The 23,796-nt window shown below is 39.3% G+C and overlaps 1 protein-coding gene and 1 non-coding gene across 2 annotated transcripts in view; both read right to left on the reverse strand.

Moving 5' to 3' along the window:
- LIN7A (lin-7 homolog A, crumbs cell polarity complex component) overlaps positions 1-23,223 on the reverse strand; it is a 144,403-nt gene extending 121,180 nt beyond the window's left edge. The window contains exons 1-2 of the mRNA XM_016923919.4: positions 23,204-23,223; positions 22,370-23,090 (exon numbers count right to left, since the gene is read on the reverse strand). Coding sequence (XP_016779408.1) covers positions 22,370-22,451 — 82 coding nt within the window. The 5' untranslated portion in view covers positions 22,452-23,090; positions 23,204-23,223. The remainder of the gene's footprint in view (positions 1-22,369; positions 23,091-23,203) is intronic.
- MIR618 (microRNA mir-618) lies at positions 20,461-20,557 on the reverse strand. Its single transcript, NR_035947.1, has one exon. It is a non-coding gene; the product is annotated as a microRNA mir-618 (primary transcript).
- Positions 23,224-23,796: the final 573 nt, after the last annotated feature.

The raw sequence follows: 23,796 nt of genomic DNA on the forward strand, positions 1-23,796 counted from the left end.
TGAGAATGGTGTTTGTTAAAAAGTCAAAAAAATAACAGACAGACATTGGCAAGGCAAGGCTACAGAGAAAAGGGAACATTTATACACTGTTGGTGGAAATGTAAAACAGTCCAGCCATTCTGGAGATAGTTTGGGGGCTTCTCAAAGAACTAAGAGTTGAGTTACCATTCAACACGGAAACTCCATTACTGGATATATATCCAAGAGAAAATAATTCAACCTACCAAAAAGACACATGAACTCTTATGTTCATCACAGCACTATTCACAATAGCAGACACATGGAATCAACCTAGTTGCCCATCGATGGTGGATTGGATAAAGAATATACGGTACATAGACACTATGGAACACTATGCAGCCATAAAAAAAAAAACAAAATCATGTGCTTTGCAGCAACTGGATGGATGCAGCTGATTAAGCTATTATCCTAAGCAAACTAATGCAGAAACAGAAAACAAAATACCACACGTTCTCACTTATAAGTGAGAGCTAAACATTGAGTACACATGGACATAAAGATGGGAACAACAGACAATGAGGAATACAAGAGCGGGGAGGGAGAGAGAGGGGCAAGAATTGAGACTGCCTATTGGGTACTATGCTCACTGCCTGGGTGATGGATTCATTCATATTCCAAATCTCAGCAACATGTAATATATCTTTCTAACAAACCTGCACATGTTCTCCCTGATTCTAAAATAAATGTTGAGGGGGAAAAAATCCTGTTTACTAAGGCTTCCAAAGGCAACCAGAATTTGATCACTTGTCATTATCTTTTCTGCTACTAGCCTGATCCCAACCACCACCATCTCTGACCTGAATTTTTTCAATAACTTTCTTACTAATCTGTCTATCTACTCTTTACATTCTATGATCAATATAGCTGAGTGAGTTTATTCAAACATAAGTTGGATCATGTCACTAATCCACAAAATCCCTCCTGTGGCTTAGTATTTTAGAGTAAAAGCCAAAGTCTTTAAAATAGTAACCCTGAGCCTCATGCACCCCCTGCTTTCTCTCTTTCTCCTTCTCTCTCTCTCTCTCTGTTTGACTTCATTTCTTACTGTCCTTTGCCTTGTTCCCTCTGCTCCAGCTCTACTGAGCTCATTGCTGTTTGTCCAACACTTTAGAACATTACTGCCTCAGGGCATTTACACTCACTGTTTCCTCTGACTGGGCCATGCTTCTCCAATTATCCTGCTTGTTTGCCCCTTGTCCCCACCTCACTAGAATAGAAGCTTCCTGAGAGTTGAGACTGTGTCTGTTGTATTCACTGCTGCAGTCCCAAAACCTAGAAGAGAGGTTGAAATATATTGGGCCCTCAATAAGAATTTGTTGAGTGATAAGTGAATGCATTTACAAAAGAGTATACAAGTGCTTTGGAAGTAAAAGCAGAAGGATATAACCTAGGTTGCAGGAATAGGAAAAGATTTCATGAGGATTTGGAAACTGAGTGCCAAGAAGACAAGTAGGCATTTGCCAGATAAAGACAAGAAGAAGAAGGGAAGAGCTTTCCCGCAGAGAGAGAAACACACCAAGACTCTGAGGTAATTCTTATTTATTCAACAAATATTTGATAAAAACCTACAATGTTCCAGGCTGTGTTCTAGCATTTGGGACATCTTAAGTAGAGGAGGAAGGCTATACACAAATAAACATTGGCATATGGTCAGTTAATAAGAATGTTATAAAAACAAATTAAGCTGGGATACAGAATGAAGAATGATGGGAGTAGGGAAAAGACAAATTAGATATGGTGGATAATACTTCTAGGGAGGTGACATTTGGGTAGAGACTGAATGAAGCTCAGGGTAAGTTATTATCTGAGGAAAAAGCATTTCTGGGCAAGGCAACAGCAAATTCAAGAGGAGAAGGGTATGCTTATAAATGTGAAAAATTAAAAAATACTTAAAAAGTGGTGAAAGGGCAAACTGGAAAAGAAACCATGGACCCAATTCCATAAAACCCAGCAGGCCAGCCATATTAAGAATATTAGACAATGGGAAGCCACTGAAGATTTGAATGCAAAGGATGACCAGATCAATGTCTCAGGAAATAAAAGCCAAACATAAACTGGCTGTTTTAATACTTAACTCACAATAGCTTCCTTTTAAGTTCAAAAGTCATTTCAGAAATAAGGCTATAGCATCAGTTTAAATGAAAATGGTGCTATTTTTTTCTGTGATACATAAAAATGGTATTATAATTTAAAATGTTTGTTTTTTTAAACTTTAATATAAAATTTGATGCCATTTTATTTGTAAAAGTATCTTTCTTCAGTATTCTTATATTTTTAAATAATCTTTTTTCAAATTTACCTATTATTATTTCAGTGTTATGCTCTTACTTTATAGTTTCTATTCTTTCACAATACATACTTTTAATAATTATAAATATGCTTATTTTATAGTCTCTGACTTTTGTGTCGAGATCTCTCCACTCTTCAAACATAACCTTTTCCCTCCAGATTTCTGTTCCCTTGGCCTGAAACACAGGCCTCATTCATGTGTTGGTTTGTTGTGTACACTGATTCACCCCATATTCTGGCTCCTCCTCATGTGTTTTTAATGTTTAATTGTGAGCACACTTTTGGAAGGGACTGTTTCTTCTATGGGAAACCAGTGTAAATAAATGTTTAAGAGTGCTATCTTTCATTTTACCATCTCCAGTATGCCTTGGCCTACAATTCATTTTACGTACATTTCTTTCTTTCATTGTTTTTCTTTTCTTTTTCTTTTTTTTCTGAGACATCATCTCCCTGTGTCATCCAGGCTGAAGTGCAGTGGCACAATCACTGCTTATTGCAGCCTTGATCTCCCAGACTCAAGTGATCCTCCCACCTCAGCCTCCCTAGTAGCTGGGACTACAGGCATGCACCACCAGGCCTGGCTGATATTTTATTTATTTATTTTTTTAATTTTTTTTGTAGTGATGAGGCTGGTCTCAAACTCCTGAGCTCAAGCAATCCTACCCATGTTGGCCTCCCACAGTACTGGGATTACAGGCATGAGCTACCGTGCCTGGCCTTATGTATATTCCTTGAAAGGTGGATTCCTGAACCAAGTAGGTGGCATATATTTAGATCCCAAACTAGGTAATGCAGTTTGGCTTATGGGCATAATGCAACTCTAATGTCTCACCTCCAGTTCTGTATTGACCTCAGGCATAGGGCTGTCTGGGACCCCTTGCTCCCTTTTCATCTCCCTTCATCTACTTTTACTAAAGTATCAGCTCACACCTCTCCATTCCAGCTTTCACTTTCCCTTTAATTTCAGACACTTGGAGATTCTACTCCCTCATTTTCAATCTAAGCTATAGTTTTTTAATTGTTAAATTTTATCTGGCACGTCTTGATATTTGTAATGGAAGAGTTTCTGTGTTGGCTCAGTCTACCATATTAGAGACTCACTTAAAATTCATCTCTAAATTGGATTTTAATTTGAAATATGAGCAACAACAGAAAAATAGTTTGCATAAGCAAATACAGTCATGGACTACATAACAACATTTCAGTCAATGAGGAGCTGCATATATGATAATGATCTCATAAGATTATGATACTGTATTTGCACTGTACCTTTTCTATATTCAGATACACAAACACTTATAATTGTGTTACAACTGCCCACAGTATTCTGTGCAGTCACAGCCTGTACAGGTTTGTAACCTAGGAGCAATAGGCTATACCAAACAGCCTAGGTGTGTAGTAGGCTATACTATCTAGGTTTTTATAAGTACACTCTATGACATTCCCACAATAAAATCACCTAATGCTTCTTTTCTCATAGAATGTATTTCCATCGTTAAGGAATGCATGCCGGTAGTTGCTGAGATGTACAAATAAGCACCAAAAATTAACCATGCTACAAAAGTGCTTTCTAAGTCTGTCTTCCCATCTGGGAACACAGTTTCTTACTCTGCTAGGTGAGAATAACTTATAGTTCATATTGTATGAGTTAACATTGCAAAACAGTAGTAGTAAAAGGGTGTAAAACCCCTCTAAGAGGAGTTGGAAAGGGAACACAGGCTCCCTGACCTGTGGGAGAGCTTGGGAAGAAGAGACAGTGAGTACTATTCCAAATAAGTGAGAAAAATCCAGCTAAAATGTTTAACAAATTCAGGAAGGGCCAACTGTGAGCAGGGATGAGTATATAACCTTTGAGAGTGGCAAGCACTCACAGATTTTTTTCCACAAACTTCCACCGGGTGCTTCCTAGAAAGAACAGATCAGGGTGGAAAACAAGAGGTGAAGACCCATTACAACGGGGAGAAGGATAAAAGCCAAAAACCCTCTATCCCAGGAATGGGGTGGGAAAGAGAGGGCAGGAAACAGTCCTAGTCCTAAAATCCTTTGATAGTATATGTATATTATTATAGATTTCCTACCACTGGAAAGGGGCAGGGAACTCTCCCACATAAGACTCTCCATAGACAGAAGGCTGAATTTAGTCTGGCAGACCAAAGAAAGGCAGGATCCTGAGAAAGCCCTATGCTTGAGACCCAGACACACAGGGGCTTCCTAAGACTGAGGCTGGACCAGGACAACAGAGAAACACCTTCGTCTCCACCACCAAGCTCGTTCACTATCAAGTCACAAGCAATTGCAGTCTACCCCTGGGGGGAAGGTAGAGGGCAAAGAGACAGAATCTCTCGGTGACACAGGTGCACAGTGGAGCACCTCAAATGGTTAAGTTGAAAGTCAATATAAAATAGAACTTCTCTTTTTATTTTTCTTCAAGGCTTTATAAGCAGAGGTTGAAAAGTATTAGGCACATATAGTAAATAGTTCACAGACCAGTCTCCGTCCCAACTATTCAACTCTGCAGCTGTAGCAGGAAAGCAGCCAGTAGACAATTTGTGAGTAAATGAGCATGGCGGTGCTCCAATAAACTTCACTTATGGATGCTGAAATTTGAATTTAATATGATTTCCATGTGTCAAAATATATTCTTCTTTCATGTTTTTCAACTATTTAAATATGTAAAAGCCATTTTTAAGTCTCAAGATATATTTGATATCAGGACTGTAGTTTGTGACCTCTGGGTTAAGGTAAAATTGGTAGCAATAATTATGGGTTTATAGATACAACAATAGCACCGAAGATGGAAGGGAGCAATGGGAGGTATATTGTAGGTTATAAGTGATATTATTAAGAAAGACTGTGTTAAATTAAGGATATATACTCTAAACCCTAGGGCCACCATTACAAACAATACAAAAAAGACAGAGCAAAATAGGCAAAGGCTCACATCAACATTAGATCATTAAAGTATTATTTGAATATAAGCCAATTGATTAGAGCTCCATCACATTTGGAAAATTTACAGTTTACAAAGAGAAAATCTCATCTTTAAACATATTCAGGAGAAACTTAAAAAATATGCCTAATTAAATTATATTCTTTAAAGCTCTGAAAATAATGGAGAGTGATCCAAGAGAAGTTTTGAAAACTTGTTAGTACATGAAAGACAGAGATTTCTAAATGCAGAGAAGAAAAAATAAATAAAACTAAGCAAAAAACAGGAATACCTTAATATGTACAATATTAAGTTGTAATATTGGCCAGATAATGCTATCTAGTTCTAATATCCATGTACATCTATCTGGCCTATGGCTAAACTGTTCAGCTACTTAAGACAGAGGATTGCTGAGGCCAAGATCATGTAATGATTGCTACACTCTCTTAGCTCCAGCTGTGGTACGGCCTGAATGTGTCCCTCCAAAATGCCTATGCTGAAGCCTAATCACCAATGTGATAGTGTTAGAAGGTAAGGACTTTGAGATATGATTAAGTCAAGAGGGCTCTGGAGATTAGGCCTCAGAGAGCTGCCTTGCCCCTTCTACCACATGAGGACACAGCAAGAAGGTCCTCTAAGAACCAGGAAAAACAGGCCCTAAACAGACATGGAATATGCTGGTACCTTGATTTTGGAATTCCCAGACTCCAGAACCATAAGAAATATATATCTGTAGTTTATAAGTGACCTAGTCTATGGTATTTTATTATAGTAGCCCAAATAGACTAAAGCAGACTGCTGTAACCAAATGCCATACACTGAGTGGCTTACGCAACTGATGTTTATTTCTCATAGTTTTGGAGGCTGGCACTTCCAAGATCAGAGTGCCAGCAGATTCTACCTGACGAGGGCCTTCTTCTGGTTATGAACAGCAGCCTTCTGGATCTGTCTTCACAAGTCAGAAGTGAGAGGGAGATCAAGTGAGCACGAAGGCGTTGGGGAGGGTGGGAGGGAGCATGCTCTGCTCTCCTCTTCTTAGAAGGCTAATAATCCCATCAGGGAGGCCCCACCCTTCTGACTTAATGGAAACCTAATTACCTCCTAAAAGCCCACCTCAAATACCATCACATTAGGGGCTAGGGCTTCAACATATGCATTTCCGGGGAACAGAAATATTCAGCCTATAACATACACCCATCTTAACATTTTCCTATTGGTAGTTACCATGTGATGCCAAACTGGCAATATTTGAAAAATGTGTGACATCAGAAGAAATTAATGTCTGCCTGGTCACAGAATATCTCATTCATCCAGAGGCATGTATCTGTCAAACTCAGCTAAGTAGGATAGGTCTGAGAAGCCAGAAGGACGCAAATATTCCCTTTGAGTTCACAAAATAAGCATCTCAGCATTCCTTCAGTAATGTGCATTAAATTCTACTGCCTTATTTGTTTTATCTTCCACTGTTTACAAAAAGCCCATTTGCTAGAAAACATACGCTGTAATGAAATAGGAAAGGAAATAAATCCTATGCTTAGGTTAAAAATGGTTAAAAATAAAAGTTTTGGCCTACAGGAGTAAACATCTGTTATCTGTAAGTTTACTTAGGTAGAACATCTTTTCCAGATCGAGTGCTAGAAAAATATAGCATTACTTGGTCCACTTAAAATCCATATTAAAACCTCAAGGCATGTATTTTAATGATGATGGATAAGAACAGTCTATGTCTTTTAGGACATTCACAAGTAACATTAAACGGATGTCACGATTCTCTCTTCATGACCGAAATTCAGGGCCTGCTACATTCCCAAATGCCTTTCTCTCCTTTCACTAGGGGGCCTGCTACATTCCCAAATGCCTTTCTCTCCTTTCACTAGGAGGCAAAGACTATCAGGAAAGAAGACTTGGGACACTATTACCACTTTTCACTCACTTTTGTGAGCCTGTCAAAATTCCAGGTCCATATAAAGAAGTTTTGTCTGTGTATTACAGGCCACTGAAAGGTAACCTGAATGTCACAGTCATGATCTCTTGGTTCACTAGCACAGCCTGGGAAGAAGGATCAGAATATGCTGGTACTTTCTTATAATTTAATCTGAGATAGTTAATTTTAAGTGTCAATTTGACTGAATTAAAAGATACCCAGATACAGTAATCCCCCCTTATCCTCAGTTTCGATTTCTGTGGTTTGGGTTACCTGCAGTCAATCTCTGTCCAAAAATATTAAACGGAAAATTCTAGAAATGAATGATTCATCTATTTTAAATTGTGCTTTGCTCTGAGTAGCACAATGAAACCCCTTGCCTTCCATCTGTGTCCGGGACATGAATCATCCCTTTGTCCTGTATACACTACCTGCCCATTACTGTATAAGAAAAACAGTATACAGAGGGTTCACTACTAACCTTGGCTTCAGGCAGCCCCCGGGGGTCTTGGCACATACCCCCTTGCAGAAGGGGGGGCACTACTGTAGTTGGTAAATCACTATTTCTTGTTATGTCTGTGAGGGTGTTTCTGGAAGAGACTGGAATTTGAGTCAGTGAACTGAGTAAAGAAGATCCACCCTCACCTAATGTGGGCGGGCACCCTAGCTCAGATAAAACAAAAAGGCAGAAGAAAGGTGAACTTGCACTCTTTCTACCTGAGCTGGAAAACCTTTCTACTTTTGTCCTTGGACGTCAGAACTGCAGTTTCTCTGGTTTCTGGACTCTGGGATTTATACCAGCAACCCATTGGGGTTCTCAGGCTTTCTGTCTCAAACTGAGAGTTACACCGCTGTCTTTCCTGGTTCTGAGGGGCCTGTGGGTCTTCTCAGCCTCCATAATTGTGTGAGCCAATTCCTCTGATAAATCCTCTCTCTTAAATTTATAGCTGTATATCTTGCTGGCTCTGTGTCTCTGAAAAACCCTGCCTAATACACTGTCTATGAGTATTTTTGCCTTTTGTACTAAGAAATTAATAACCACTATTAATAAGCACAATCATTTATTTAACATCTGCTATTTTTCAATAATTGTGCTGGACCTTAAAAATATATTACATTTTTAAATTGCTTTACCAACATTGCTACGTAAGTTCCTTTTGTAAGCATTGTACAAAGTTCCGTCCTTTTTTTCTCATACAACATACTCTCCTGGTGTGCCTTCTACCTGTCTGTTCTTTGAAGTCTTTGCAAGCACCTGTGCCTCAATTGTTCCTTGCAAGTTCATGTTCCTCAGAGCTTGCTATAGATTCTATTACTGACCTATGCACTTGCTGTTGATAGTATAGTCTAGTGGTTAAGCTTAAGTTCTCAAGAATCAACCAGACTGAGCTCCATTCCTCCTTGTTTAGCCTCTTTATGCCTCAATTCTCAATTCTTCAAAATACAAATAATGTTTTGTATTTTGTTTGTTGTGAAGATTAATTGAAATGAAAGTTTGTTGTGAGGCTTGTTGCCTTATAAGTTTATTGTGAATATTAATTAAAATGAAACATGAAAAGTGCTAAGCACTATGTCTGTCATGTAGTAAATATTCAGTGTATGTGAGCTGTTGTTATCCTACTCAAAATATGTTATTCTAAATTATCTGCATAATAACTGTCTTCTTCCCTAGAATATTAGCTCTTTCCCTACCCCTGCCTTGGTACTGGGCACTCATTAGGCTATCATTTACTTTACATTGAATGGCTAAGCAAAGGAAATAATAATCAAAGGACTGTGTCACCATGCAAACTGGGTGTCATAATTCCTATATTAAAGATGAAAGAAATACAGTGTGGAGAGGGTAGCAATATTCAAAGCTTTCATAGATGGTAAGTGGCAGAACTGCAATTCAAATCCATATGTATCTAAATCTGAAGCCCATGCATTCTTTCATTTATTGCATTGGGGAAAATGCACCCCTGGGGAGAAGAAGTGGAGAATAAAATAATTGTTGAGCACTTACTATGGACTTGGTCGTGTTCTAAGCACTTGCATGTGTTTTCTCATTAGATATTTACAGCAACCTTATATGGCAGAGACTATAATTATTTTCAGTTTTACAGAGGAAAACTAAAGTACAGAAAGGATAGTAGCAGGTCAAGGTTATATGGCTAGGATGAAGCAGGGATAGACAGGACTGGGACTCAGCCATCTGGATCCAAATCTCACACCCCTAAAGCCATGTTTGCCTGTCTCAGCATTATGTGATGCATTGCAATTAAATAGAACTAAAAAGAAAGTTAAAAGTCACTCTTGGTTATATTTACCCCAGTCAGTTACTTAGTACACATTTGATATCTGTATATGATTAGCTTATCTTAGAAAAATAAAATAAGACAGCTGAACATCTACATAAACTCTAACTCCTGTCCTGAACTATCACTGAATCTCAAAATCCATCTGTAACAACTTTTACGAATTGTTATTGAATTTTGTCTGTCCATTTCCACTAATATGATGTTCATTAATTCCCAGAAGGCACTGCCTGAGTCTAATTTTAAAGAGAATAAATGTAGGAAATTTTTTTCTTGAATAAAAAATGTCAGTTTATATCCTTTGCTCATTTACCTAGTTTTACCCTCTAAAACTATGCAATATTTGAAGACAAACCACTAATTTACTCAGCAAATGTTTGAGCACATATCTTTCAAGCACTGTGATAGGCAATGAGTACGGAAAGATATATATTAAAACATATTTTTAGGGTGATAGCCATATAGAAGAAAATTTCAACCTCATGTGGTAAGTGTTCTAATAGAATTATTTAAAACGTGTTAATTGAAACATCAAGAAGTATGTGATTTGGGGCAACAGCAGGATGGCAAATTAGGTGAGTATACAGGGCAATTTTTATTTGAACCTCCAGGCATCTCCAAGTGCTTCCTGCTTCTGGAGATACCAAAATAAACTGAGCCCTTGTCTCTTCATATAGCCTGAAGGCAGCAAACATTCTCTGTCCTTGTCTGTTGGCAGGAGGGTGGAAGCACATGATATCCAGGACTCAGCAAAGAAATAATTATCATTGTTGGGTAGTTACTATATGTCAGGCCTGTTCTATGTGCTTTATACACATTAACTCATTTAAAACCAACAATTTTATCGGGTCAGTGCTATTATTACTATTTTCCATTTTACAGATAAGAAAACTGAGACTTATTCAAGTAACTTTGAGGGAAATTGGAGAGCTATTAAGTAGAAAAGCCATGATTCAAACCCAGGCAGGATGGGCTCTGGAGTGTATGTTTTTAAATACAGAAAGATGTGACTTCCCAAACAATACAATACTCCAGAAATGACTTCTAGTGCAATAGAAACTTGAAGAAAATAGTATTAAAATGTCACTTTACAGTTTGCACAGTATTTTGCTGTCCATTATCTCATTTAATCCTCACGACAATCTTGTAAAATAGGCATTAATACCTGACTACCACCCTCTATCCATCTGTTCCATTCTCCTCTTTATTTTCTTTCTTCTAGTTACTGCTTGCTATTGCTTGCACCCTCCAAGATGATGATCATTGCACTAGCTCTTTCCTCTTCTCAAAGTGTTCTTCCAGATCGTCGCATGGTTGTTTCTGCTGTAATGTCACCTCCTTGGAGAGCCCTTCCAGAATCTCATGGTGTAGCTTTCAGTCCTATTCCACTGTTAACTTTTCTTCTCTGCACTTTGCTCTCTGGAATCACACTATTTGTTTACTTATTTAAATATTTTATCTGTTGACTTAACTAGAACATAAGCACAATCACTAACAGAGAATCTATCTTGTTTATTTCTGTATCTCCCTCCCTAAACATAGAGTAAACGTGACATACAGAAGGCATTCAAAAATATAATTTTAGCTTTTTTTGTTCCTATTTTCATTCCTATTTTTAAAATTCCTTCTTTATTATAAATTACTTTTCCATCAATTTTTAACTTATTATTTGAATATAAGGGATTGATTTTTTTTGGACACTATTTAGAAATAGGATCATTGATTTGTGCATATGAAAGGTTGTATAACCTTAGCAAATTCACTAATATTATCTAATAGCTTTGTAGTTGACAATCAATCTGGAAATAATTACTTTGACAGTTTCTATTTAATATTTTGTTATTTATTGTTTTATAACATTGGTTAAATCATTTTTGTGCTTTGTTTGATGTGATGTAAACAGAAATGTTCACTCTCTCACCTATAAATATAATATTTGACAATCCCAGCACTTTGGGAGGCCGAGGCAGGTGGATCACGAGGTCAGGAGATCAAGACCATGGTGGCTAACACGGTGAAACACCGTCTCTACTAAAAATACAAGAAATTAGCCGGGCATGGTGGTGGGAGCCTGTAATCCCACCTACCGGGAGGCCGAGGCAGGAGAATGGGTGAACCCGGGAGGCGGAGCTTACAGTAAGCCGAGATCGCACCACAGCGCTCCAGCCGGGGCAACAGAGCGAGACTCCATCTCAAAAAAAAAAAAAAAAATTGACATTGGCGGCATTTCATGCCTAGTGTTTGTCAAGTTAAGGAAGTCCTCTACTTAGAGATTACTAAAAGTTGTTTTTTAATCAGATATTAATGTTATCTTTCATCACATGCCTTTATCAATATATACTAAAATGATATGGTTTTTCTCCTTTAATCTGTTAGTGTAAAGAGTTACAGTAAACTATTTTCTTTTCTTTCTTTTCTTTTTTTTTTTTTTTTTTTTTTTGAGACGGAGTCTCGCTCTGTCACCCAGGCTGGAGTGCAGTGGCGTGATCTCGGCTCACTGCAAGCTCCGCCTTCCGGGTTCAGGCCATTCACCTGCCTCAGCCTCCCAAGTAGCTGGGACTACAGGCGCCCGCCACCACGCCCAGCTAATTTTTTGTATTTTTAGCAGAGACCGGGTTTCACCGTGGTCTGGAGCTCCTGACCTCGTGATCTGCCTGCCTTGGCCTCCCAAAGTGCTGGGATTGCAGGCGTGAGCCACCACGCCCGGCCACAGTAAATTATTTTCTAATGTTGAACTATCCTACTTTTTTGGACACTGATGGTTCTCAACTAGATGGGATAGAACTGCCTTTAAAAAGGGAATGTGGAAATTCATTGGGTATTTTCAGTTAACACAGTGTGATTCAAGCTGGCATTTAGCTCCTGGGAACTAAGGATACTAAACCTTTTACATGACAAATAAACTTAGCGCCCTAACTACCAATGGTGTCTCAGTTGAGAAAAACTGCTAACTGTGAATTTGTTTTTCATCATTTTTTTAAAATTATACTTTAAGTTCTAGGGTACATGTGCACAATGTGCAGGTTTGTTACATAGGCATATATGTGCCATGTTGGTTTGCTGCACCCGTCAACTCGTCATTTACATTAGGTATTTCTCCTCAAGCTATCCCTCCCCATCCCCCCACCTCCCGACAGGCCTGGCTGTGTGATGTTCCCCACCCTGTGTCCATGTGTTCTCATTGTTCGGTTCCCATCTATGAGTGAGAATATGTGGTGTTCGGTTTTCTGTCCTTGTGATAGTTTGCTGAGAATGATGGTTTCCAGCTTCATCCATGTCCCTGCAAAGGACATCAACTCATCCTTTTTTATGGCTGCATAGTATTCCATGGTGTATATGTGCCACATTTTCTTAATCCAGTCTATCATTGATGGACATTTGGGTTGGTTCCAAGTCTTTGCTGTTGTGAATAGTGCTGCAATAAACATACATGTGCATGTGTCTTTATAGTAGCATGATTTATAATCCTTTGGATATATACCCAGTAATGGGATCGCTGGGTCAAATAGCATTTCTAGTTCTAGATCCTTGAGGGATCGCCACACTGTCTTCCACAATGGTTGAACTAATTTACACTCCCACCAAGAGTGTAAAAGTGTTCCTATTTCTCCACATCCTCTCCCGCATCTGTTTCCTGACTTTTTAATGATCGCCATTCTAACTGGTGTGAGGTGGCATCCCATTGTGGATTTGATTTGCATTTCTCTGATGACCAGTGATGACATTCACGTGTCTGTTGGCTGCATAAATGTCTTCTTTTGAGGAATGTCTGTTCATATCTTTTGCCCATTTTTTGATGGGGTTGTTTGTTTTTTTCTTGTAAATTTGTTTATTTGTAGATTCTGGATATTAGTCTTTTGTCAGATGGGTAGATTGCAAAAATTTTCTCCCATTCTGTAGGTTGCCTGTTCTCTCTGATGATAGTTTCTTTTGCTGTTCAGAAGCTCTTTAGTTTAATTAGATCCCATTTGTCTATTTTGGCTTTTGTTGCCATTTGCTTTTGGTGTTTTAGTCATGAAGTCTTTGCCCATGCCTATGCCCTGAATGGTATTGCCTAGGTTTTCTTCTAGGGTTTTTTATGATTTTAGGTCTTACATTTAAGTCTTTAATCCATCTTGAGTTAATTTTTGTATTGTATTGAGTTTAATTTTCATCATGTTGTAAAACTTATTATTAACATGATTAATATACCAATACAGCTATTCTAATATCTTTTAAATAATCCCTGCTAGGGTATGCTGTATTACTGTTTTTCTACATTATTAATATTAACTAGTTTTATATTTAATTTTCCAGAGAGTTTTTATAATATTTTGATAATTTAATCACACTGCTCATGGTGAATTTATTATTATGTTGGTGCAAAAGTAATTGCAATCTTTGATATTACCTTCAATGGCAAAAACCTCAATTACTTTTGCACCAACCTAATAAATAAAGTCCTCAATCTTTTCCAAATAAAATACTCTTAAACCAGATTATTCCAGTCAGACACCAGTACAATCAATATGCAATCAGCATTCTAATTTGATTCAATCTAATAAATGAAGGCTACATTCATTTCCTCTAAATTTTATCTCTTTTATTGTAACCTGCCATTCAAGCTAGGAATAATTTTAGGATATTGGCAGGGTTGGCCAAATTATTTGTTATTCCTCCTAGCTTAGTCACCTGTAAAGTTTGTTAAAATATATTCTGTGGTGCTCATTCAAAATATTGGTAACAGTGCCGAACAAGACCATGAACCAAACTTCCTTGGAGAAGTGTTTCTACTAGAAATCCAACAATGAAATCATCCACTTTATGTATTTCCACATTTTCCACAAGGCGTCTGTGAGAGTTGTGGGGTCATGAATATATAATGAGACTATGGTATATGTCTGAACTTCTGCAAGGTCTACTCTTAGTGATTTTCCACGTAGCCTCTGGGATCACCACTTTCTTTTCTAAGTGCCAATATCTCATTCTTTTAAATATATATATGTATACACACACACACACATTTTATATATATTTTAAAATATATATATGGGCCAAGAGGCAACAAATAGATTGCCCTATAGTTTCCCAAAACACCTTTGTCATCTTTTTGGAAGCCAGGTTATTTGTCCATCAGCAATTACTGCTCTTCTCCAATTTTTCTCAAAAATCACTTTCAGCAGTCCCTCAACTACATTCCCCATTTTTTCTTCATTATTGTTAAATAGACCCAGCTGTGATTTCATGCTATGTTTCTCCATCTATCTTATGGGTTTAAATCTTATAGCCATGTTGTGACTCCCATTATTCTATCTTTTTTTAGTTAAAGGTAATCCTTTGATTAATTTAAAAACAAAAGATCTTATATTTAAATATAACTATCTCCACACTGGGCAAGTAAACAAAAGTTGCACAAACAGACTTGGACTAGCTTTATTGTTTCTAAGGAAAATTACCATCAATGGAAATTAGACACCCTAGCTTTATGTCCAAGATAGGTAGATACTTGAATATAACTACAAAATAAGTTTCAATCCCTCATGATTTTTTTCAAGTGGTTTTCAGGCATATTTATTTTTATTGGACAAGTGTTTGAATTCAGTTAGTATATTACTTAGCAAAATTCAATCTTTTTTTTAAAAGATCTCAATTGAATAAACCAGAACTAAGGCATGGATGAAATTAATACAATTTTTAAGGTTAAGTTCACATTTGGTAGTGCAGAGTGAGTTCAAGTTAAATCCATTTTAATTTGTTTATTAGGACATAGTTCTGACATTCATGTATTTATGGTTAAAAAAATTGAAAAGCGTAGCTTATATATATGTGTGTGGAGGGGGGCAATTCTATAGCAACTCCACCCATTTAAAAAACCTTTTCAGTTGTATTCTGACATTAGCTTGTGCGATTCAATTCATAAGTTAAAACAGCAGGGTAAATGCAGACAACTGAAACAGGGCTATGACTATCAAAACCAACACCTCACATTCTTTCTTGGCCCTGGAGAGCACTACACTTTTAGGAGCCAGCTACATACACAGAGAGGCAAAGTGACATCCTAAGGTAGCCATTACTTTTGCATTATTTTAGGTTAGAAGGCTTTTGTTTTGTTTTGTTTTGTTGCATTAAGAATAATCCATGACAGCTAAGTCTTGCTAAGCCAATTTTATTCATTCATTCACTCATTCAATCAACAAATACAAAGAGCATGCCAACTATGTGCCACACAATGTGCTGGGTTCTACATAAACAAACCCGACATGGTCTCTGACCTGATGGAAAGTATATCCTAACAGGCAAATGTCATGACTTTAAGAAAAGAACTCAAAGAGATACTGGCATTGTGCATATAACACCATCTCTAATACCCAGGACAACTTCCTATTTGATAGTACTCCCTAGATGTTTTCTTTCCTCTACTTAAGAGCTAGGCCTTAGTTGTGATCCCTGAAAAACAACACTCATAAGCAAGAGCATTAATTTCATAACTGACAGGAGCACACCAAATACATTTCAGGGCTCGGATGAATGACACACCAAACTAGAAAGGATTCACCAAATTTCTTATTTTTGTAACCAAAATGCTTTAGAGATTTGAGTCATTCTCTTTGTAACTTTTAATTATCAAATAAAAAACAGGCTGGGTGCAGTGGCTCTTGCCTGTAATTCCAGCACTTTGGGAGGCTGAGGCACGCGCATCACCTGAGGTCAGGAGTTCCAGACCAGCCTGGCCAACATGGCAAAAACCCGTCTCTATTAAAAAATACAAAAACATCAGCTGGGCCTGGTGGTGTTGCCTGTTGCCTCCTCGGGAAGCTGAGGCCAGAGAATCACTTAAACCCAAAAGGCTGAGGTTGCAGTGAGCCGAGATCACACCACCACACTCCTGCCTGGGCAACAGAGAAAGACTCTGTCAAAAAGAAAAAAAGAAAAAAGAAATGGAAAACTCCTGGAGTGTTTTGTAACTATATAGTGTGAAAGGAAACACTCATTGATTTACAAAGAAATAAAAAAGTTCAGTTCAATTTTTTAATATTTGCTGGAGCCCAGAGAAAATATGAGAGAGCAAGCAAGCGCTTACTTGTTTGTACACTAAAACACATGCGGCTGCTGCTATGGGAAGGATTTAGGACAAGAGACATAAAATATAGTCAGCCCTCCTCTTTTCTACCCCTGATCAAAACACCAGGGCATACATCTTGAAAACGACATAAAGACTAACCTAATTTTTATTTTCCTTCTTCCTTAATCTTTCTCCGTGTCAAATTAAAACAAACAAACAAACTAGGAGTAAGAGAAGGGGCAAACCCCTCTGGAGTGTAAGCAAAAGCAATTTTCTGGCAAATACAGATTTTATAAAAACCGGTGAATAAAGCTGATTAGAAAACCTATAGGCTTCCCAGGGCTTGAATCGGAAGACGCATGAAGTAATAAGCTCTGCCTGCCTTGAAAAGTGAAAAGGGAAAAGAGAAAAACTGTAATGTATCACAAATTCTATGACAAGTGTGGCACCCATGGGATAGTTATTTGCATTCAATTTTTGTTCTTATGCTTGTTTTCCATAAGGTTGAAATCCACAAAATAAAAGTTCTTGGTTTTATAGCAGATTTTTTAAAGGACAAAAGTTTTATTTGTCTTAAATGAAAAGCACACTAGGATTTGTTTAATCAATATTTTAAATTACGACTTATTTTAGAAGCCAAGAAATAAAGATTTCCATTTTCATTTTTGCAACTTGTCCAAAATGAATTTAACTCACGGAAAAGTTAGATGATAGTAATACCAACCTTGTATCTTATGTAAGCATTTAAATGCAGATTGGAAGCTACTAATCATGTCATAAGGAAAGTATTAGAAATGTTTTAATTATTCATTTTTCTCCAAGAGTTGGTTTTGTATTATTCCTTCATAAGCCATGAGTATTCAAGAGCCATTTGGCTTAAAAATTAAGGGAACAGAGTAAGCAAAAGTAAAATTTGAAGAGTTATTTTGTATTATCTTCTCTAACCTTGAGATGAAAAGTGAAGGAGAATTGGAGCTACCATACTTTAGAAAATCCCTAAATCCATGCGGTCTTTAATTCCTGAAGCATTTCTATGTTCTTTAATATCCACGTGTTAAGTATTAAGGATTGCATTCTGCTTTGTTCCCTTGAGTTTAGCTGAAGGTCATTCCTGGTTTTAAAGATTAAAATCTGAGCAAACTAACCTCTGATGTAGAGAAGAGTTGCTATGAACATTTTAAGGTCTGGAAGAGAAGAATTCCACACTAATCTCCTTATCAGTATCTTCTCTTTGTTACAAGGGTAAATGACATGTACTACTTTCTATACCACTGTCTAACATAAAATATTGGACTAAAATTGAATATATCTCCTCTTATGACCACTTGGATTCAACATGTAGATTTATGCATAGTGACATGTAAATTACAGTGCTCAGTATATTTCTAAAAATCGAATTATAATATATGATGTTTTAGCCTTGTAATACAAAGAAGCAAAAAGCTGATCTATAGATTTTCTTGGCATATATAATTAAATTTCTACCCCAGGATGCATAATTAATGCGTTATTATTTCTTGGTAATTTCAGTTTTTGATCATTTTCTTGGTTATAAATGTAAAAACTGAAAGACAGATAAGTTGTGACTGTGGACCTGCTTTTATGTATACTCTTCACTCTCTCCAGAATGCTTTTCCTAAGGATCTTATTAATCTAATACACCAAAACATAGTTTAAATTTTGCTTTCTCAGCGAGCCTTCCTCGACCAATGCTAACCAAACAGGCCCTTCTCTGTTATTCTCTATTCCAACCACATGTTTATTTTCTTCAGAGCACTTCAAATTTCAACTAATCTGAAATTCTAATTATGAGTTACATCATCTGACCCCCGGCTACCAACTTTACACATCCCATTTTTCATATTCTTCCCTCTCTCACTTTTTCACACTGACCTTCCTGGGTGTTCCCAGTATGCACAGGAGTTCCCCCTCCTGAAGACATTTCCCCAGGTATCTGCAACTTTGCCTCCTCACTTTCTACAGGACTCTTCTCAAATGTCACTGATTCAGGAGGGTGTTCCTTTACTAACACATCTAAAACAGCAGCCCCCATTTATAGCACTCTCCTTTACCCAGTTTTATTTCTTCTCCTTGGCACTTGTAGTTGTATATGTATGTGTTCATTGTGTGACTCTCATTAGCATGCAAATGCCATTAGATTTTATTTATTTTGTTCATTAGCACTGGCACAGTGTATAAAACAATGTTTGGCATAAGTCTGGTGTACAATATTTATTTGTTAAATTAATTAATTAAGCCCTTACTTATCATCCGTCTCTGCCATTAGACTCGTAAGGACCACAAAAGCAGAAACTTTTGTTTCTGGTATTCCTCCAGCATCTTGCATATAGTAGGTGATAAATGAATATTGAATGAATTAATATTTGCCTCTGTGTGTATTTTAATCTCCCTCTCCTAGTAGGTTCTAATTACCACAAAAAGTAGAATTATGTCTCTTTATCACACCAGTGTGTACCAATCCCACAATAGGGTCTGGCTTATGATAGGTACTCATTAAGTGAAGGATATCAAGGACTGGGACCAAAGCCAATAAGAACTTACAATGACCATAGCCACCCAGAGGCCTTTACAGGGTTGATCTCAGGTCTTAATGGCAGATCAAAAAGAGTTTTGGATAGGCACAGGGCCATGAAAATCTGAAATCACCTTGTTCATCCTTTTGGGGCCCAGCCTAGACCTTGAAAAAGCTTACTTCCCAGAGCAGACCCAAGAAGCTAGGTGCAGACTTCTGAGTTTCTTACTTTCAGATATATCTTTCAAATTTGGAAAGCAGTAAATCTTAATTTCGATCCCTAGCTTTGATTTGTTTGCTTAAAACATTTGCCCTGAAGACTATATCCATGTATGATGTCAAAAGGTAGCAAGCAAAAATAATTCAATTGTAATATAAAAATCTCCACTAAATAGTAGAGCAACTTGAAAATATCTCTTATCATCACTTTTTCATGCTTTTTCATTTGTAAAATGAAGATACCAAAAAAGAACTAGCAGCTCTAAAATTGTGGATTATATATTCAGATTTGCTGGGATGCCCTTGGGAGGCTTTGTCAAGCACCTTCTTCCCTTCCTCTCCTTTGCCCACCTGCCACAATTCCTCTTGGTTAAACATCACAGTTTTAGTGAGCTATTGTTACTGACGGCAATCCATCAAGTGTATAGGGGAAAGCTAGGTTGAGAATCTCTGGCCTATGTTATCACTATCATCCTTTCCATGGTTAAAATACTGTGAATCTATGAAATGCACCTCAGTTCACTAGGAAATCACTATATTTTAACATTGCTTAAGTTACTGCTATCCTGAGTTTACTTACACCAACTTAACATTATTTTTTTATTGTACTGTGAGTCAGGGACTATAGCAGACACTGAGAATTCAAAGATGAATTTAGAAATGGTCTCTTCCCTCACGGAGTTCTATCCAATAGGGATAGACAAATGCAACAGAGTGTGATAAATGCTTTAATGGGGCCAAAGCAGCAAGTCAATTTAGAGCGCATCAAAGGGTACCAAAGCAGCCTGGGAGAGAGGTGATCTGGAAAATCTCCCAGTAGGTGACCAAAAACTGAGTCCTAACTCTAATTAATTGAATTATAGACTGCTAAAGCTGCACAGTGTTAGAATCATCTAATTCAAACTCCTGATGTGGCACAGAGAGAATCTGATGTCCAGAGAGGCTGATGTATGCAGAGTGAGTATCAGAGTTGCAGCTAGGACCCAGATATGTAATACTGGGTTGCCTCTTTAAAAATGCACCTTTTTTGAAGGGAAATTTTTAGAAACTTTTCCTTCATCAGTTTAATAATGAAAGTAATTAATCATATTTGAATAAGATACAGAGAACAATATTTATATATATTGACTTTATGCTCAGTGGTGATGCCAATAACCCATCATCTCTTGGTTATAGATTTTCCATGAGCTGCTGATGAATTTTTTTCAGACTCATCCACAGGGTAACCCTGCTTGTCTCCTGAGCTACTGCATGTACGTAATTACACTCAGAAGGACAAGTAGAGTTTGGCTGTGAACAAGAGCAAACTTTAAAAATAAATCTTAGTCCGATTAGCACCTCCTCTCATCAACTGACTGAGGCATCTAAGGGCTAAGGTAAAACCCAACATTGAAATATTTGTATTATTAGTAGTAGTGGTAGTATATAAAATGACTCAGGTATGCAATCTTCTTGGAGTTTTTGCTCCTAACATAGTCACTTGATTTGGGATGTTTAACGACTGTGATTTTGTAATGGGACAATATAAGAAGAGCTCATTACATTAAAACATAAACACTTGGGAAGCTCATAGTTTCTGATAGCTTGCCATCTGTTTGGTTCTTACCGGCAATGGATTTATCCTGCTTAGTGCAGATGATGATATTGTGGGTAAAATCATGGATTATACAATGGATTTCTGAGGTCTTTAACTACTGTTATTAATTTTGCCAGCTTACAAATCAACATCTTCTAATATAAAATCAATTACATTTTATTTTTCAACTCTTACCCTAAGAAAGGTTGCTATGGGCACCACATAACATCTGTTCTGGCGCCAACAGATTGCGTTAAAGTCACCCACAGTCTCTCCAAATTAAAAACCTCAAACTGAGTTCACTGGCTTTGTTACTGTACTCTCAGCAGGATGCTCTTTTGCCTTGCCCATCGTTCAGTTTAATCCTCTAGAAAGAAAATTTTTAGAGGTACATCGGACTAAATCATTTTCTTCTGAGTACACCATTTCCAAATGGCCGCCCAGGGTCCTAAATCCGGCGGCTGCGGAGAGGGACTAGAGGGTGTCCTCCTCTGCAGAGCCGTAGGACTCGAGCGCCTTCATCACTGGACGCTGGAAGCCAGGAAGGAAACCCACACACTCAGGGACAGGTATAACCCCACAGGGGTGCACCAGTGAGGCCCCGATCGCAGCAGAGGACTCCATCCCTGAGCTTGGTGGGGGCGTCCTGGGGAGGAAGCGAACACTTTCCCCGTTCAAGTCAGAGAGCAGGACTCACTGGGTGGCAGGTCAGAAGTTGAATTTTAACCCGACCTGCGCTTTGTCCCCGCGCCTTCCGCAGCCTGGGCGCCGCGGTGGCACCGAGCTGGGAGAGGACACGAGAGGCTGGCGCGGGAGAAGCAGAGAGTTGCTACCCACCGGGAGCTGCCGGCGGCAGGAGCAGACGCGACCCTCGCCGCTTTCGAACGCGAAGCCGCGGAGAGCCGATCTCGGCTGCTGGGGCTCGGCTCCCCGCGCTCTGCCTTGCCCTTTCGGCAGAGGGCAGCTCCCTGCCTGCTGCAGCCCCGCCACTGTGCACCCGGCAGCCCAGGGGTGCGCCCAGCCCGCCCCCCGAGTGGCCGCCGGGACTCCAGCAGTTGGACCGATCCTCGCCCTCCGGCGCCTGGACAAACTTCCTTCCTCCCGGGCCCCTGCGCCAAGCAGGCTGACAGGCGGCTCCCTCGCCGGTCTCCTCTGGGCTCCGGCCGGGCGAGCTTGCTCTCTGCCCCTCTCCAACCCCGAGCCCCTGGCGCCTATAGCCGTCCCCGCGCAGCGGCTCCAACAAAGCCAGAGGACCGGAGACGACCTGGCGAGGGGCTGGGAGTGGCAGCGGGGACCCCAGAGCCAGAAGGAGGCGTCCCCTCGGCGGGGCGAGTACAGTGGGAAGGGGCAGCGGGAACGCAGCGGGGAGAGAAAGGGGAAGAAAGTGTTCTGTTCTCGGCGCGAACGCCTTCCTGGCTCGTCCTCGTTCCCCTTCTCCTCCTGCCTGAGCGCGTCCCATGTCCCGTTGGGAATTGGCAGGCGGGGGAGGGAGGAGGGGAGAGGGGACGCGGTGGCCTGGCGAGCGAGCCGCTCCCTTACCTCTGTCCAGGGTGAGCGGCTGGACCACTGTCAATGTCGCCATGTCTGCCGTGGGAGCCGAAGTGACGCTCGGCTTCAGCATCAGCAACCGCTCGTAGTGAGAAAAAAAGGAGGAGATTGGGGGCGGGGGTGGAGAGGGAAGACGGAAAGGAGGGGGAGGAGGGGGAAGGAAGGAAGGTGGTGGTGGTGGAGAAGAAAGCTTGGGTGGGTTGGTAGCCAGATGGAGACGCAACTGTTCCGCGGCGGCAGATCTTCAGTTGCGGTGCGGAGCTGAGCAGGTATCCGAGAGCGACTGCATCGCCGGGCTCTGGGAGGGAAGGCTCTGCCCTAGAACTTTGCTATTCCACCCCCAGGAGCGCTGGGTGGGTGTAGCTGGCGGGCTGCTTCCTTTCAACTTTCCACTCTAATAAAATGGTCAGAATATACGTGTGTGCATGCGTGTGCGTGTGTGTATCAGGGGAAGAGAGAGGATGGAAAGGGGATATGGGGAAGGGAGTGGGAGATGAGTTTTCTCAGATTAAGAGAAATTGCCAATCCAATAATCCCATCCCCTTTAGAGAGAAAATGCTTCCATTATCAGAAATGTTTGGGATGTAATTACATTTGCAGTTAATTTCTGTTGAAGTTTTTCGGAATGTTGACCTATAACGGCATATAAAGATAACTGACTAAAGGCCAGCGTTCCATCAGTAGGTGTTCATTTAGGACCTGAGTATATTGCCTGGAGAAAAAAAAAAAAAAGGCAAACCTCTTAAAAGTGCTTCAAAATAAAAAACGTGTAGGTAAGTTTCGATCGCTAAGTTTTTCTTTTTCAAGCCACTGTTAATACATTACCAATTCAGTAAATGTAGCTCAGAAACAAGTACAGTGTTCAGATTTTCTCCGAATTTTTTACATACCACATCCTGTAAACATGCCCCACTCCCCCTCACCCACCCAGCAACAAAAACTTTGCTAGTAATGTCCAAACTGATTTTGGTTGTCTATGACTACGTTTGAAAAATATGTACCTAGCACTTTTCATGTTGATTTCTAACCAGTGGTTCAGAGATGCCACTTATCGATTGATTAACATATATGCCAGGAATCGAGATAGAAGAGTTACATTGCCTTGTGCCACGCCTTGATTTAGGAGTTCGATTTAGTCTCCGACTTCCTGTAGCCTGTAATCTAGTGGGAGATGGTGTTATTAAAAACCTGACTTTAGAGTCAGTTGATCAGGATTAAATTACAAGAGCCTTCAAATACTGGCTGTGACCTCTTCGCCCCAATAAAAAGGCTACTTTCACTATCTTGTCATAGTAGGGATTCATTTCCTGACTACGAAATCAAGAAACATAAAGAAACCTTCTATAAGCTGAATAGGGGTGACTGTGGGTGCAGGATTGGAAATGACAAAGCTGCCTCCATCTTGTTTCCTGTGACAG

This window comes from Pan troglodytes, chromosome 10 (assembly GCF_028858775.2).
Source record: "Pan troglodytes isolate AG18354 chromosome 10, NHGRI_mPanTro3-v2.0_pri, whole genome shotgun sequence".
Lineage (NCBI taxonomy): Eukaryota > Metazoa > Chordata > Mammalia > Primates > Hominidae > Pan > Pan troglodytes.